The 18447-nt window shown below is 45.9% G+C and overlaps 1 protein-coding gene across 2 annotated transcripts in view; it reads right to left on the bottom strand.

Moving 5' to 3' along the window:
- Positions 1-484: 484 nt before the first annotated feature.
- LOC141217023 (gap junction beta-5 protein-like) overlaps positions 485-18447 on the bottom strand; it is a 55675-nt gene continuing 37712 nt past the window's right edge. The window contains exon 2 of one of the 2 annotated variants that reach the window (XM_073665738.1): positions 485-1645. In XM_073665738.1, the coding sequence (XP_073521839.1) occupies positions 799-1626 (828 nt within the window). In that variant the 5' untranslated portion in view covers positions 1627-1645 and the 3' untranslated portion in view covers positions 485-798. The remainder of the gene's footprint in view (positions 1646-18447) is intronic. The other variant, XM_073665737.1, reaches the window with a different exon arrangement.

The following is an 18447-nucleotide window of genomic DNA, read 5'->3' as shown; positions in this document are numbered from 1 at the left end:
ACCCAATCAGGATGGTCCTATCTCTAATGTAATCCATCCATCCTGATTGGGTACACCTTCTATCGGTGGGATGGCTTTTATGGTTTTATTATCAAAACACTATCAGCTAAGTACCCTATTTTATTTACACGTACTGTATACTCACTACAGGGTGTTTACTTATTTTGTTTTTATAATGTGGGATTTTTAGTTGCTTGTCACAAGTCACTCATGACTTTGCTCTTCTAGACTTCAATAATAATTGCTATGCAACTTACATGCTACCTGTCTGTTATTTGGTCTGTTTTTTTTTCATACAAATCCCTGCTCTAAAAATAGTTGCACAATACAAAATTACATACAAGTCGCAGAAATGTTGTGTGATTAGTGTAACCATTTAGTCTTATCCTAATATTTAAATTTCAGGAGAAGGCATTTATTTTATGCACTAATAATACAATCAAATACAAAAAAAAAGTTTATATGTCATAAAAAAATATTATATACATTGTATCCATGTTGATAGTCCGATATAATGCATTCTGTTATGATAATTCTTATTGGTTCTTGTTGTCTATTAAGCCAAGATGATGAAAAAGCTGACAAGACTTTGCTTTTTTCCAATGGATGCCCAAGTAAGAAGCTATGACAAAAATACATGCTATGCATCTAAATAAATAAGCATGGGATATGCTCAATATAGCCACTAGTTAGTCTTAATTTTAGTCCAGGTGGCCTTAATATTTCAGACCTGGCAAATATGCTTGAGTCCATAAAAATATAAATGACGTTAAATACTTCCTTGATTTCACTAAAGCCCTACACCGGCTCTGCCACATCAATATCCTGATTGCATCTGTCATGATGATCAATTTCATCGATTGAGGTTTTACGATCTTCTGATATGATAATTGTCTGTTCCCTTTTGGATAGTTTGCGCTCATTGAGGTCACCGCAGGCTGAGTTTTTTGGTTTAGTTATATGTTCTTTGAAAAGTATGTTCTCTTTACACTTCTTTCCAACAAGATATGCAGCTTCTATGAGATTCAGAAGAACACACACCCCAGAACTAATAATCATGAATAGGGTGAATATATTTTTCTCAGATGGCCTGGATATGAAGCAATCTACAATGTTTGGACATGGAGGAAGAGTGCATTTTACTACTCGAGGAAGAAAGAAATTTTCATAGAGTCGATAAAACACATAGATGAAAACAGAATCCACTATGGCTTTTACAAGAAGACTGATGAGATAGGTCCACCAAAGCCCACCTCTCTTTTTTCCCACGTCTTGGTAAAGTTTACCACTGTTCTCTCCCATCCTCTCCTTACGCTTTCTCTCACGATTATCTCTATATGCCACATGCATTACAACAAGAAGAGAAGGACATGTAACCATGATGAGCTGTAAAGCCCAGAGGCGAATATGTGAGACGGGAAAATATTGGTCATAGCAAACATTCCCACATCCAGGCTGTCGAGTATTGCAGTCAAAGTCTTTTTGGTCATCTCCCCAAACCCGACTGGCTGTTACTGCGTATACAAGGATCCTAAAGATAAAGACAATAGACAGCCAGACACGACCAAATTCAGTGGAGAATTTATTAACTCCTGTCAGTAGAGCTTCATATACTGCCCAGTTCATTTCTGCAATTCAGCGTTCACTGAAAAAGAAAAGACAATATATCAGCAATATAAAGTCCTTTATGATTTACATCAGGATTTCTTAAACGTTCTCCACTAATAATAATAATTTTATTCATATAGCGCCAACATATTCCGCAGCACATGTACAGACAATAAAGACAATACAAAGTAACACATAGTTAGTTACAGAAGGAGTGAGGGCCCTGCTCGCAAGCTTACACTATATAAAAAGATGATGGGTGGGGGAACACAATAGGTAAAAAGTTTTTGTCATGTGTGGTCCAGCCATCATTAAAATAACTAATGCATTTCAAATAAACTGCATGATCCGGAAGTACTGTTACGAAGTGCTATTGGGTGTGTCGAGGATGTGGAGACAGATGAATAGGAAGGACTAAATTCTGAGGAAAGTTTAGAAACAGGGAAAGTTAGATTACTGAAGTGAGGTGATAGGCCTGTCTAAAGAGATGTGTTTTTAAAGCACATTTGAGGGCTAAATATTAGTCTGATCGTTCCGGGAAGTGCATTCCAGAAAACAGCATAATAGAAGTCTTGAAGATGGAAGTGGGAGGTTTGGATTATGGAGAAGGTTAGTCTTAGATCAGTTGCAGAATGCAGAGCATGGGTAGGGTGATACACAGAGATGAGGGAGGAGATGTAAGGTGGTGCTGAACTGTGGAGAGCTTTGTGAGTGAGAAAGATAAGTTTGTATTGCATTTTGTACCGAATGGGCGACTGGTGCAATGACTTGCACAAGGTGGAGGCATCGGTGTATATAAATAATGCAGTACAACTGAAAAAGAAGCATGTTTGTTTGAATATCTGGCATAGCTTACTTGTCTCCTGCCCTGTTGAATGGCCATGTTAAACTGCATGCACTTCGACAATATTTCAGCTAGAAAGATATTGCACATGTCCCTTCCAGCACGCATGCTCTCCCTAAGACACATCTGAATATATCGGAAGTATCTGCTGAGATCTAAGCCTAATTTACTTCTTAATCAATTAATAACCTAAATAGATATCAGAGCAGGCAAGGCTATGCAAGATAATAAAAATACCATTGCTGGACAGAAAAGACCATAAAAGATCAAGTGATGGAGAAAAATTTGAACATTTACAAAAAGACACAAGAACAATTAGTATATACCAATTAAGAAATCTTACAATATCAAGGACAGATGTTACACAAGCAGATCAGTAGCAGAAACCAAACACTGGGGCCACATAGGACAGAACATAATGTTACCAAGGCCTCACCACCTGTGGTTTAAGTCTAGGGAAAAATTAAGAATATAATTCAATTTACTGTTTATTAGTGATGAGCGAGCATTAAAATTCTCGGGTACTCGTTGCTCGAGTCGAGCAAATTGAAATGCTCGACCCGAGCAATGAGCCAAATGTAAGTCTATGGGAAACTCAAGCATTTTGCCGGTGGCCCCCCTCGGCAGTCTGCAGAGGGCCTAAAAATTGCCCAAATCGATAGGAACAGTGCTCAACTGACAAGGGAACAGCACGGGGAAGACCCCTGGAAGCATCTCTGACTCGCAGGTCACTGCTGTCAACAATGTTGTCAGAGTATTACGCCACTTTTACGGACTCACAATAAAACATACAAAAACGAAACCAAAATGGACTTTCCTGGGAAAAATGTTAAGGAACATCCTTTCCAGGGTAATGACTTGTATATAAGGCAAAATAAATATACAAAAACAAAAATGCTCCTCCACACCATGGACTATGTTCACACGTAGCGCTTTTGAGGCGTTTTTGCACTTTTGCATTGCTTTCAATGGTGAAAAATACATTCACCGGTAAATGTCATTTTAACATTTTACTACCTTATCTGGCCATGTGGTGTGTGAGACATGATCAGACACATCCTGTTTCATTTATGAAGGAGGGACTCTGAAAGTCACAAATCCTATTTTTATAGGGCCATCACGTGGCCCTAACTATTCTTAAAGGGCCAGCAGTTGGTCCTCACTATTGTTAGAGAGCCATCAGCCGACTATGCTTTGTTGTTCACATTATTAACGAATGGGTCTCCTATACTGTTATTGTGTATGCAGTGACTGCAAGGGCTGCCAAAAATTTGGAGGCACTCCAATGCCCCTTGCAAGAGACGTAGAGGTCTGAGGACCTCCTGGAAACAATGTTTCCATTATTAGGAAGTGGGTCTCCCATACTGTTTGCCTATGAAGTTAATGCAACGGCTGCCAAAATTGGGGGCACTCCAATTGCAAGAGATGCAGATAAAGTGATATGGTACATATGGTGGTGATATGGTGGTGGAGGATGAGGAGAAGGAGGAAAACAAGAGCAAATAAACAAAATCAGGAAACATATACCCATGTCTGGGTGTGAAGACAGAGGAGCATGGGAATAGAGTTAGACCTCTCAAAAAAATACACTGTATTTGAGTTTATGTTACACTGCTATCATTTGATGGTGTTGAGAAGTCTGGCCCAATCCAACACTTGTTCATTTTTATAAGAGTCAGCCTGTCAGCATTTTCAGTTGACAGATGGATGCGCCTATCAGTTATAATTCCACCAGCGGCACTAAAAACCCGCTCTGACAAAACGCCAGCAGCAGGGCAGGCCAGGACCTCCAAGGCATAGAGAGCCAGTTCATGCCACATGTCCAGCTTGGATACCAAATAATTATAAGGCACAGAGGAATCACGGAGGACATTGGTACGGTCGGCAAGGTACTCTTTCAGCATCTTCCCAAACTTTTCCCTCCTTGTGAGAGTACCCCGCGTATCAGGGCCTGTGCGATGAGAGGGTCTGAGAAAACTGTTCCAGATCTTTGACAGTGTTCCCCTGCCTCTGCTGGATTGCATTTCTGTCTCTCTCGCCTGTACTCCTTGGTTGTCCAACGAACTGTGATCTCTGCCACCAGCGTTTTCAAATGGGAAGTTTTTTAATAAAAAGGGCCTTCTGGTACTGCACCATGTTATTAGGCCTGTTCGCCGTGGGAATAGGAGATAGAAAGTTCTCCTTGTAGCTTGGGTCTAGAAGTGTCACCAACCAGTAATGACTGTCACCCAAAATTTGGACAATGCAAGGGTCACGGGAAAGGCAGCGTAACATAAACTCAGCCATGTGTGCCAGACTGCTAACAGGCAAGACTCCCGTGTCCTCACCAAGAGGACGACTGACCATGCTCTCCTCCTCCTTCTCCCAGTCCTCAGGCCATCCACGGTGAACAGACGGTATGACAGTTGTGCAGGTAGCACCGTCTATAGCGCAATAAACTAGCTCCTGTTCTTCCTCCTCCTATTTCTTATTGTCACTAATTATGGCATCATCGGCGCTCACCATCTTGGTAGAGTCCTCAAAGTTTTGGAGGATGGTACAGATGTCTGACATCCATGTCCACTCCTGAGGTCTGACCTGAATACTGACGGCCTTGTTGATGCTGGAAGTCAACAACTGCCCTCTTCTGCTCACAAATCGTTCCTAACATCTGCAATGTAGAGTTCTAATGCATGGGGCCATTGCACATCAGTCAGTGAGCTGGAAGCTGCAAACGCTGCTGAAGCACGACAAGGGCGTCGGAAGCTGTAGCTGACTTTCCAAAACGGGCACACACGCGCCGTACTTTAACAAGCAGATCCGGTAGATCTGGGTAGGTTTTGAGAAACCGCTGAACTACGAGCTTAAGCACATGGGTCAGGCAAAAGCATAAAGTGGGAAGGCTCCTCCAGTTAAAACAATCTTCAACCTTTATTTCATATTAAAAAGGAGAGCAAAAATTTCCACATGTTGGCGGTAAAAACACTCTGACGCGTTTCTAGTGCTAACACCTAACACAGGAAAAGCATATAGGTCAAACATTTTCTGTAAGTGTTCACAAGGTTGGCACACACTGTTGCTGGTATGTTAGTATATATTTGATTCCGCAGATAGTACACTCAATACAGTAAATGACATGACATGTTTCACAATTAATAAATGAATTAATATTATACTGGTTATTTATTTTTAAAGTTTTTTTTTGGCATTTTGACAGATGTTACATTTCTTAGAAAAACATTTCTGAAATCCCTTGGTCATCAGCCAAGTTGCATTATCAGTGAGTTTTTCATACAAACTTGGTGAAAGCAAGTTGCCAATAGATTTTCCTCTTCTGGTAACACGTCTATATCCTTTATTTAAAATGTCCTGCAATTTATCATCTTAGTACAAAACTGGAATATATTTCAATATAATATTTTTAATTTTGTTGAATTGGGTGCTATAGGGAGTACAAAATGTGATAATTTGGTTGGCATTTTTTGGGTATCTGTTATTTTTCGTTTTTGACTTTATAGATTTCGTAGATAGCATTTCTTTTCTTTCCGACACTGAAGTTTTTTTGTATGCCCTTTCAGTAATTTTGTTTGTACAGTGGTGGCCAAAAGTATTGGCACCTCTGCAATTCTGTCAGATAATACTCAGTTTCTTCCTGAAAATGATTTCAATTACAAATTCTTTGGTCTTATTATCTTCATTTAATTTGTTTGCAAGGAAAAAACACAAAAGAGAATGAAGCAAAAATCAAATCATTGATCATTTCACACAAAACTCCAAAAATGGGCCAGACAAAAGTATTGGCACCCACAGCCTAATACTTGGTTGCACAACCTTTAGCCAAAATAACTGCGAACAACCGCTTCCGGTAACCATCAATGAGTTTCTTACAATGCTCTGCTGGAATTGTAGACCATTCTTCTTTGGCAAACTGCTCCAGGTCCCTGATATTTGAAGGGTGCCTTCTCCAAACTGCCATTTTGAGATCTCTCCACAGGTGTTCTATGGGATTCAGGTCTGGACTCATTGCTGGCCACCTTAGAAGTCTCCAGTGCTTTCTCTCAAACCATTTTATAGTGCTTTTGGAAGTGTGTTTTGGGTCATTGTCCTGCTGGAAGACCCATGACCTCTGAGGGAGACCCAGCTTTCTCACACTGGGCCCTACATTATGCTGCAAAATTTGTTGGTAGTCTTCAGACTTCATAATGCCATGCACACGGTCAAGCAGTCTAGTGCCAGAGGCAGCAAAGCAACCCCAAAACATCAGGGAACCTCCGCCATGTTTGACTGTAGGGACCGTGTTCTTTTCTTTGAATGCCTCTTTTTTTTTCCTGTACACTCTATGTTGATGCTTTTTCCCAAAAAGCTCTACTTTTGTCTCATCTGACCAGAGAACATTCTTCCAAAACGTTTTAGGCTTTCTCTGGTAAGTTTTGGCAAACTCCAGCCTGGCTTTTTTATGTTTCAGGGTAAGAAGTGGGGTCTTCCTGGGTATCCTACCATACAGTCCCTTTTCATTCAGATACCGATGGATAGTACGGGTTGACACTGTTGTACCCTCGGACTGCAGGGCAGCTTGAACTTGTTTGGATGTTAGTCGAGGTTCTTTATCCACCATCCGCACAATCTTGCGTTGAAATCTCTCGTCAATTTTTCTTTCCTGTCCACATCTAGGGAGGTGAGCCACAGTGGGCTTTAAACTTCTTGATGACACTGTGCACGGAAGACACAGGAACATTCAGGTCTTTGGAGATGGACTTGTAGCCTTGAGATTGCTCATGCTTCCTCACAATTTGGTTTCTCAAGTCCTCAGACAGTTCTTTGGTCTTCTTTCTTTTCTCCATGCTCAATGTGGTACACACAAGGACACAGGACAGAGGTTGAGTCAACTTTAATCCATGTTAACTGGCTGCAAGTGTGATTTAGTTATTGCCAACACCTGTTAGGTGCCACAGGTAAGTTACAGGTGCTGTTAATTACACAAATTAGAGAAGCATCACATGATTTTTCAAACAGTGCCAATACTTTTGTCCACCCCCTTTTTTAGGTTTGGTGTGGAATTATATCCAATTTGGCTTTAGGACAATTCTTTTTGTGTTTTTTCATTGAAGACAAATTAAATGAAGATAATAATACCAAAGAATTTGTGATTGCAATCATTTTCAGGAAGAAACTGAGTATTAGTGTTGAGCCACCCCCGTAGTGTTCGAGTTCGGTTCGGTTCGTCGAACACCCGTGTGTTCGCCGAACTGTTCGTCGAACTGTTCGTCGAACACCTTCGAACACCGTTAAAACCAATGGCAGGCAAACAAAAACACATAGAAACACATAGAAAACACCTTCAAAGGTGTCCAAAAGCTGACAAACTGCTCAGAAGACACAACTAACACATGGAAAAGTGACAAGTACATATAGTCATGCGAAAAGAAAAGAGGTGGAGGAGTAAAAGGAGGGGGAGACACAGATATAGGCATGTCATGCCCTTCTAAAATCCAAAAAGTGAGAAGCCGACACGTTCAGTCCGCTCCTGCCCGTGCCACCTCCGCGTCACCGGGTTTGTGCCAGAGCCGCGGTGAACCCTGATGGCCAGCCCCCCTCTCCCAATACTGGTGCCTGTCCGCTGGTGGGTCGAGCGAGCCCCCCTGTGGTGGAGGCAGCTCTAAGCTTTTTAATTTAAATTGTCTCTCTAATTTGAATGAATACACTTTAAATCCATTTACAAGGATATATTGGAGGGCAAGTCTCATGCCAGCAGCCGCGTAATTCCAGCTCCAGTAGCGTCCACTAAAGCTGCTGCAGTTAAAAAGCTTTTATAAGGATCGAGCTCGGCTGTCCACCGCAAGGCATCCTACTGCCAGTCCCAGCCCCTATGCCTTGGGGTGCCTCCTGATGCTCTTCACTGAGTATCCCGTGGTCCCGAAGCATTTCCTTTGAAAAAATTAAGTGTCCAAACTACAGGTAGTGTAGCTTGCTTAACAGCCGGGATAATCCGCTGACTAGCAGACACTGCTACTAGGCACAAAGTATTTCCTGGGCTAGATGCAGTTAAAAATTTGTAATTAGATACTCTCGTTGGATGCTGAGAAAGCATTCTATAGAGTCTCCTGGCAAGCCATATATGATTCTCTTAAAAAGCTTGGGGTAGGGGTCTAGGGGACCCTTTTATAGCCAAAATCACGGCCCTGTATCGCAATACGTCACCTAGGCTGAAGATAAATTGAACTGTAGCACCCTGAGGGCTCGGTTGCTACAGAGGTATTGCACCTCACCCAGAGGTGTGATATCTCACTCTCAGGTAAGGATGTAGTGTGGATCAGGACCCGACACCTGCATGCATTACACCACATTGTCGTGGGGCAGGGCGACCAATATGCCCCTGAGATGGGCACGACAGTCCCTGTCCCTGGCTGGAGTGGGGGGAGGGAACACTGAGGAAGGGGAACCCTGTAGTGCAGGAGCAGGGAGGAAGCAGTTCCTGGGTGCATTGAGAAGGGAGTATAAAAGGTGGGCACCATCTTAGTTCAGTGCAGAGAAGTCTGAGCAGAAGTGGCAGGGAGCAGGGGCTCTGCATGAGCTCTGCTCCGGAGGCGGGCCTAGTAACAGAGGCCCAGGCCTGGAAGAGGGAGAAGGAAGGAAGAGGAGCGGAGAAGGCTCCAGGAACGAGGAACGAAGGGATCCCAGGGGTGCGGACGGGCGAGTCGCCACCGCACGCCCGAATCCACCTGCGTGGAGGGGTCAGGCCAAAGGGGGAGACCGGTCCCCGAAACTAGTGGAGGCAGGAAACGACCCTCAGCTAGAAACAGGAGGCTGTGACATTTTATGTGGCGCAGCCCCTCGCTACACCCGCTAGGAAGGCACCACATAGGGTCAGGGAAACTGGCGCCAAGTTTACCAAGAGGAGGCCCGAGGCAGCCGGACAGAAGGGTTGGTAAGAAAGGCCAGACAAAGGACACACAAAGGGGGTCCTGTGAAGCGCTCCAAAGTTATCTGGGAGTTGTCTGAGCCCCTCACCTGGTGAGCACAGTACGACGTGGGCAGCCGTTACCTGCAGACGTGGTCTGGATAATAAGAACTGTGAGTAAAGGCCCTGGACTGCATCACTGACTCCGTGTCATTACTGCTGCTGCCCTGCACCATCACCCCCATCCTCCACATACACTGCCCTGAGGCTATACTCCTCCCGTGGGGAGTTATGCTACGCTCTGCTGCACCCACAACACCAGCCTCAGCGGTCTGCCCTGGAGCGGCGGTTCACTCTGACCGCAATCCACGGGTGGCGTAGTCGGACATTTAAACATCAAAACCACATAAATAGTTCCGCCACTGGTTTGACCGCCCTGAGCCACGGAACCGGGTTGCCGCCACGGAGACTACAACCACCAGCATCCACCGAAAAGGGTCCGGCTCCGGGTGTCCCAAGGCCCAGGGGGCACGTCAGAACATTTTCATCACCTTTCACAATCACCAATGGGACAAGGCAGGGATGTTCTCTGTCCCCTCTCTTATACATCCTAGTGACGGAGCACCTGCTCTCATCAATTCGCCATAACCCCAATATTAGGTGGATTGAGGTGGGAGGCACCGAGTACAAGTGCTCTCTATTTGCTGATGATGTCCTAGTATATATCACTCAATCACATATATCCATCCATGCTGTTATGGCTGAAATAGATCACTTTGTTACATGGTCAAATTTTAAAATCAATGCAGCGAAGTCTGAGGCCCTCGATGTCTCCCTCCCCAAAATCCATATAGGATTCCATCCAGTCCAACTTTCCCTTTGCCTGGCCCTCACAGGGTATCAAATACTTAGGAATTCCTATTCATAGAGACCTCTCCCATCTATGTTATCTTAATTTTGGGCCCTTTATTGAACAACTCCATACAGACCACGGTTGGCAAGTTAGAACTGTAAGATTCACTACGTGAACCACTGGTGTTTTGTGGAAAAGCACATGTACACTGTGTTCCAAATTATTATGCAAAAAGTGTTTAGGAGTGATAAGGGAGGAATTTGTTTGTTTGTCAGTTAAACTCATTGATGGTGATGTGTGTCAGGGCTCTTTATATCACTGTAAGCAATTGCAGACACCTGTGCTAATTAGTTTGGCAGGTGTGTCCAATGAAAGGCAAGACTACTTAAGAAGGCTGTCTCACATTATTAAGCAGCCTACATTTTCTGCCAAAATGGGAAAGAAAAAGGATGTGTCGGCTGCTGAGAAGCAACAAATTGTGGAGTGTTTAGGTCAAGGCATGACTACAATCAACATTGTGCGATGATCAGGATGAAGTGTCTTGGCAATCAAGAAGTATGTAGCTGATTCACAGTACACACGTGTGCGTGCTGATAAGGGCAAATTGAGGACTCTTTCCTACAGGCAATTACGTCAGGTTGAAAGAGCAGCGGCAAAAAAGCCTTGTCATAGCAGCAGACAAGATTTTGAAGCTGCTGGTGCCTCCAACGTCCCCCGAACAACAAGATGCAGGGTCCTTCAGAGGTTTGCAGCTGTGCATACGCCATCCTGTCGACCTCCTCTATCCACTTCACACAAGCAGAAACGGCTCCAGTGGGCCAAACATTACATGAAGACTGATTTCAAAACTGTTTTGTTCACGGATGAGTGTCGTGCAGCGCTCGATGGTCCAGATGGATGGAGTGGAGGATGGCTGGTTGATGGACACCCCACGCAAACACGGCTACAGCGCCAACAAGGAGGAGGTGGAGTAATGTTTTGGGCTGGAATCATGGGGAGAGAGATTGTCGGCCCCTTTAGGATCCCTGAAGGCGCTAAAGATGAACTCCATAATGTATGTGGATTTTCTCAAACAGCACTTCCTGCCATGGTTCAAGAAGAAGAACCGTGTATTTCACAGCAAGATCATTTTTTTGCATGATAATGCACCATCTCATGCTGCACATAAAACATCTGCATCTCTGGCTGATATGGGCATAAAAGGGGACAAACTTATGGTGTGACCCCCATGCTCCCCTGACCTCTACCCCATTCAGAACCTTTGGAGCATCATTAAAAGGAGTGTCTATGATGGCGGGAGGCAGTTCACATCTAAGCAACAGCTCTGGGAGGGTATTCTGTCCTCATGCAAAACAATTGAAGCAGAAACCATCCAAAACCTGACAAATTCAATGGACGAGAGAGTTCAGAAGCTCCTTTCGAACAAGGGGTCCTATGTGAAAATGTAACATCACCTAGAATAAAGTTTTGAGTTGAAAACTGTTTGATTTCAGTTTCTAACAACCTGCTAATTAGTGTTGAGCCACCCCCGTAGTGTTCGAGTTCGGTTCGGTTCGTCGAACACCCGTGTGTTCGCCAAACTATTCGTCGAACTGTTCGTCGAACACCTTCGAACACCGTTAAAACCAATGGCAGGCAAACAAAAACACATAGAAACACATAGAAAACACCTTCAAAGGTGTCCAAAAGCTGACAAACTGCTCAGAAGACACAACTAACACATGGAAAAGTGACAAGTACATATAGTCATGCGAAAAGAAAAGAGGTGGAGGAGTAAAAGGAGGGGGAGACACAGATATAGGCATGTCATGCCCTTCTAAAATCCAAAAAGTGAGAAGCCGAGACGGCCAGTCCGCTCCTGCCCGTGCCACCTCCGTGTCGCCGGGTTTTTGCCAGAGCCGCGGTGAACCCTGACGGCCAGCCCCCCTCTCCCAATACTGGTGCCTGTCCGCTGGTGGGTCGAGAGAGCCCCCCTGTGGTGGAGGCAGCTCTAAGCTTTTTAATTTAAATTGTCCCTCTAATTTGAATGAATACACTTTAAATCCATTTACAAGGATCTATTGGAGGGCAAGTCTCATGCCAGCAGCCGCGTAATTCCAGCTCCAGTAGCGTCCACTAAAGCTGCTGCAGTTAAAAAGCTTTTATGAGGATCGAGCTCGGCTGTCCACCGCAAGGCATCCTAGTGCCAGTCCCAGCCCCTATGCCTTGGGGTGCCTCCTGATGCTCTTCACTAAGTATCCCGTGGTCCCGAAGCATTTCCTTTGAAAAAATTAAGTGTCCAAACTACAGGTGGTGTAGCTTGCTTAACAGCCGGGATAATCCGCTGACTAGCAGACACTGCTACTAGGCACAAAGTATTTCCTGGGCTAGATGCAGTTAAAAATTTGTAAGTAGATACTCTCGTTGGATGCTGAGAAAGCATTCCATAGAGTCTCCTGGCACGCCATATATGATTCTCTTAAAAAGCTTGGGGTAGGGGTCTAGGGGACCCTTTTATAGCCAAAATCACGGCCCTGTATCACAATACGTCACCTAGGCTGAAGATAAATGTAACTGTAGCACCGAGGGCTCGGTTGCTACAGACGTATTGCACCTCACCCAGAGGTGTGATATCTCACTCTCAGATAAGGATGGAGTGTGGATCAGGACCCGACACCTGCATGCATTACACCACATTGCCGTGGGGCAGGGCGACCAATATGCCCCTGAGATGGGCACGACAGTCCCTGTCCCTGGCTGGAGTGGGGGGAGGGAACACTGAGGAAGGGGAACCCTGCAGTGCAGGAGCAGGGAGGAAGCAGTTCCTGGGTGCATTGAGAAGGGAGTATAAAAGGTGGGCACCATCTTAGTTCAGTGCAGAGAAGTCTGAGCAGAAGTGGCAGGGAGCAGGGGCTCTGCATGAGCTCTGCTCCGGAGGCGGGCCTAGTAACAGAGGCCCAGGCCTGGAAGAGGGAGAAGGAAGGAAGAGGAGCGGAGAAGGCTCCAGGAACGAGGAATGAAGGGATCCCAGGGGTGCGGACGGGCGAGTCGCCACCGCACGCCCGAATCCACCTGCGTGGAGGGGTCAGGCCAAAGGGGGAGACCGGTCCCCGAACTAGTGGAGGCAGGAAACGACCCTCAGCTAGAAACCGGAGGCTCTGACATTTTATGTGGCGCAGCCCCTTGCTCCACCCGCTAGGAAGGCACCACATAGGGTCAGGGAAACTGGCGCCAAGTTTACCAAGAGGAGGCCCGAGGCAGCCGGACAGAAGTGTTGGTAAGAAAGGCCAGACAAAGGACACACAAAGGGGGTCCTGTGAAGCGCTCCAAAGTTATCTGGGAGTTGTCTGAGCCCCTCACCTGGTGAGCACAGTACGACGTGGGCAGCCGTTACCTGCAGACGTGGTCTGGATAATAAGAACTGTGAGTAAAGGCCCTGAACTGCATCACTGACTCCGTGTCGTTACTGCTGCTGCCCTGCACCATCACCCCCATCCTCCGCATACACTGCCCTGAGGCTATACTCCTCCCGTGGGGAGTTATGCTACACTCTGCTGCACCCACAACACCAGCCTTAGCGGTCTGCCCTGTAGCGGCGGTTCACTCTGACCGCAATCCACGGGTGGCGTAGTCGGACATTTAAACATCAAAACCACATAAATAGTTCCGCCACTGGTTTGACCGCCCTGAGCCACGGAACCGGATCGCCGCCACGAAGACTACAACCACCAGCATCCACCAAAAAGGGTCCGGCTCCGGGTGTCCCAAGGCCCAGGGGGTGCGTCAGAACATTTTCATCACCTTTCACAATCACCAATGGGACAAGGCAGGGATGTCCTCTGTCCCCTCTCTTATACATCCTAGTGACGGAGCACCTGCTCTCATCAATTCGCCATAACCCCAATATTAGGTGGGTTGAGGTGGGAGGCACCGAGTACAAGTGCTCTCTATTTGCTGATGATGTCCTATATCACTCTATCACATATATCCATCCCTGCTGTTATGGCTGAAATAGATCACTTTGTTACATGGTAAAATTTTAAAATCAATGCAGCGAAGTCTGAGGCCCTCGATGTCTCCCTCCCTAAATCCATATAGGATTCCATCCAGTCCAACTTTCCCTTTGCCTGGCCCTCACAGGGTATCAAATACTTAGGAATTCCTATTCATAGAGACCTCTCCCATCTATGTTATCTTAATTTTGGGCCCTTTATTGAACAATTCCATACAGACCACGGTTGGCAAGTTAGAACTGTAAGATTCACTACGTGAACCACTGGTGTTTTGTGGAAAAGCACATGTACACCGCGTTCCAAATTATTATGCAAAAAGTGTTTAGGAGTGATAAGGGAAGAATTTGTTTGTTTGTCAGTTAAACTCATTGATGGTGATGTGTGTCAGGGCTCTTTATATCACTGTAAGCAATTGCAGACACCTGTGCTAATTAGTTTGGCAGGTGTGTCCAATGAAAGGCAAGACTACTTAAGAAGGCTCTCTCACATTATTAAGCAGCCTACATTTTCTGCCAAAATGGGAAAGAAAAAGGATGTGTCGGCTGCTGAGAAGCAACAAATTGTGGAGTGTTTAGGTCAAGGCATGACTACAATCAACATTGTGCGATGATCAGGATGAAGTGTCTTGGCAATCAAGAAGTATGTAGCTGATTCACAGTACACACGTGTGCGTGCTGATAAGGGCAAATTGAGGACTCTTTCCTACAGGCAATTACGTCAGGTTGAAACAGCAGCGGCAAAAAAGCCTTGTCATAGCAGCAGACAAGTTTTTGAAGCTGCTTGTGCCTCCAACGTCCCCCGAACAACAAGATGCAGGGTCCTTCAGAGGTTTGCAGCTGTGCATATGCCATCCTGTCGACCTCCTCTATCCACTTCACACAAGCAGAAACGGCTCCAGTGGGCCAAACATTACATGAAGACTGATTTCAAAACTGTTTTGTTCACGGATGAGTGCCGTGCAGCGCTCGATGGTCCAGATGAATGGAGTGGAGGATGGCTGGTTGATGGACACCCCACGCAAACACGGCTACAGCGCCAACAAGGAGGAGGTGGAGTAATGTTTCGGGCTGGAATCATAGGGAGAGAGATTGTCGGCCCCTTTAGGATCCCTGAAGGCGCTAAAGATGAACTCCATAATGTATGTGGATTTTCTCAAACAGCACTTCCTGCCATGGTTCAAGAAGAAGAACCGTGTATTTCACAGCAAGATCATTTTTCTGCATGATAATGCACCATCTCATGCTGCACATAAAACATCTGCATCTCTGGCTGATATGGGCATAAAAGGGGACAAACTTATGGTGTGACCCCCATGCTCCCCTGACCTCTACCCCATTCAGAACCTTTGGAGCATCATTAAAAGGAGTGTCTATGATGGCGGGAGGCAGTTCACATCTAAGCAACAGCTCTGGGAGGGTATTCTGTCCTCATGCAAAACAATTGAAGCAGAAACCATCCAAAACCTGACAAATTCAATGGACGAGAGAGTTCAGAAGCTCCTTTCGAACAAGGGGTCCTATGTGAAAATGTAACATCACCTAGAATAAAGTTTTGAGTTGAAAACTGTTTGATTTCAGTTTCTAACAACCTGCTAATGCTTATAATTTCAAAAATGACCATTTTTTTGGTCTTTATTAAAATGAAAAGGTTGATCGAAAAGTTTGGGGGATCTAAGAGTGTGGCAACCCAGTAGTCATGATTACTTCGAATTCTGACAATATGTGGGTCATGCTGCAGGTAGTGCAGCAAGAAGGCACTTATGTGTCTTGCGCATCTCGGAGCCCCAAAATTATTTTCCGGGCTAGATGCAGCTAAAAATTATTTTTAATTTTAAATCTGGTGAAGCTTATTATAGATGGCCTAATAGGATCAGTGCTGCACACTGCTACAAAGCCCAAATTATTTTCCAGTCAAGATACAGATAAACATGATTAGTAATTTGAAAGCTTAAAACGGTTGGTAGGGTGATTTTAACCAATCATCAAGCTTTTACTCTCCCCAGGATGACACAGGGGTAGAAAAGTTGTTTCGGATCCATGATTTGTTCATCTTTATGAACGTGAGTCTGTCTACATTATCAGTGGAGAGCCGCGTGCGCTTATCTGTCAGCACACCACCAGCAGCGCTGAACACACGTTCAGACAGAACGCTGGCTGCGGGGCATGACAAGATCTCCAAGGCGTAAGTGGCTAGCTCCGGCCATTTATCCAGATTGGAAGCCCAAAAAGAGCAAGGGTCCAGTGACACAGTCGTGGCTTCAATGTTTACTTGGAGATACTCCTGTACCATCGTCTCTAGGCGTTGACTATGTGTCAGACTTCTTGTCTCCTGTGGCCTTGCAAAGGATGGGCTAAAAAAGTGGTGAAATGATTCCGCAAAATTGATGTTACCAGCAGATACTGTGGTTCTGTTACGGTTTGAGTGCTGAACACTTGACGGTCCCACGGTTGGCAAGTTGGAACTGTGAGATTCACTACGTGCACCACTGGTATTTTGTGGAAAAGCACATGTAAGATTCTGCAACAGTCTCTGCTGATACTCCTGCATGCGTGCATCCCTTTCTATGGCAGGAATAATTTCTGCAAATTTACTTTTGTACCGGGGATCTAACAGTGTGGCAACCCAGTAGTCAGGATTATTTCTAATTCTCACAATTCGAGGGTCATGTTGCAGGTAGTGCAGCAAGAAGGCACTCATGTGTGTTGCGCATCCAGGAGCACCAAGTCCCTGTTGTGTTGGTGGCGAGGTAGCAATCATGCTTCCTTCCTCTGTCCTCTCCCCCCAACCTCGCACAACAGAAATGTGATCAAGGTCTCCCTCATCTGATGAGTCTTCCATCAGTTCGTCCTCCACTTCTTCCTGGGCTCCTGCACCTTCCTCACTAGTTTGGCTGCTACCATGCGCCCTGGTAAAATCATCTCCCCCACCCTCACATGACTGCCGCCTTGGTGCTGCCGACCGTCTGGACCTTGCAGATGTTAGCCCTTCCGCATACAACTCCTCCTCCTCTACTTCCTCCACCTCCTCTTGTGCCACCACCTGACTCCGAATTCTGTTTAACATGTGCTCCAGCATGTAAATCACCGGAATAGTCATGCTGATAATGGCATCGTCAGCACTAAACATCTTCGTCGCCATTTCAAAACTGTGCAGAAGGGTGCATAGGTCCCTGATCTGAGACCACTCCTCCAGCGTGATTTGCCCCACCTCTGAATCTCGTTGGCCCAGGCTATACGTCAGAACGTATTGCACCAGGGCTTGTCGGTGCTGCCACAGTCGCTGCAACATGTGCAGAGTTGAATTCCACCGGGTAGGCACATCGCATTTTAGGCGGTGAAGTGGCAGGCCCAACGACTTCTGTAGAGATGTAAGTCGCTGAGCTGCGGGATGCGAACGGCGGAAGTGAGCACACAGCGACCGTGCCCTCTGCAGAAGGCCATCTAGTCTGGGATAGTGGGCTAAAAATTGCTGGACAACCAGGTTCAACACGTGAGCCATACAAGGCACGTGTGTGACATTGCCCCGGCGAAGGGCCGCACCCAGGTTTGCAGCATTGTCGCACACGGCCTTCCCTGGTTTCAGGTCCAGTGGAGACAACCATTCATGAAATTGGTTCTCCAGAGCTGACCACAACTCCTCAGCTGTGTGACTCACATTTCCCAGACATTTCAATGTAAAAACCGCCTGATGACGTTGAGCCCTACTGCCAGCATAGTAAGGAGGTGTGCAGGATCCCTTCTGCGCAGTTAGAAAGCTTGTGGCATGACCAGACAGGCTTTGGGTGCAGGTGGAAGACCGAGAGGAGGTTGAGGAGGCAGAAGCAGTGGAGGAAAAATGACATAAAGAGGATTGACGCACAACTCGTGGGGACGGCAAGACTTGGACAGCAGCCCCTTGTCCTGCTGTCACCATAGTTACCCAGTGCCCAATCTGCTACATGTAACGCCCCTGTCCATGCCTACTCGTCCAAGTGTCTGTGGTGAAATGCACCCTGTCACACACAGAGTTTCTCAAAGAAGCGGTGATGTTGTGTGCGACATGCTGGTGGAGCGCAGGCACACCTTTCTTTGAGAAGTAGTGCCGACTGGGCATCTGGTACTGGGGCACTGCGACGGACATAAGGTCTCGAAAATCCTCTGTGTCCACCAGGCGGAAAGGCAGCATTTCTGTAGCCAAGAGCTTGCAGATGGTGAAATTCAACCTCTTAGCTTTCTCATGGCTAGGAGGAAATGGTCTTTTACTTGTCCACATCTGAGGGACCGAGGGCTGGCTA

The sequence above is a fragment of the Phyllobates terribilis genome, unplaced genomic scaffold, assembly GCF_046119375.1.
Source record: "Phyllobates terribilis strain yellow unplaced genomic scaffold, ASM4611937v1 Scaffold_2__4_contigs__length_985480577, whole genome shotgun sequence".
Classification (NCBI taxonomy): Eukaryota; Metazoa; Chordata; class Amphibia; order Anura; family Dendrobatidae; genus Phyllobates; species Phyllobates terribilis.
The sequence above is the reverse complement of the archived record's forward strand: the minus strand, read 5'-3'. Positions and strand labels throughout refer to the sequence as shown.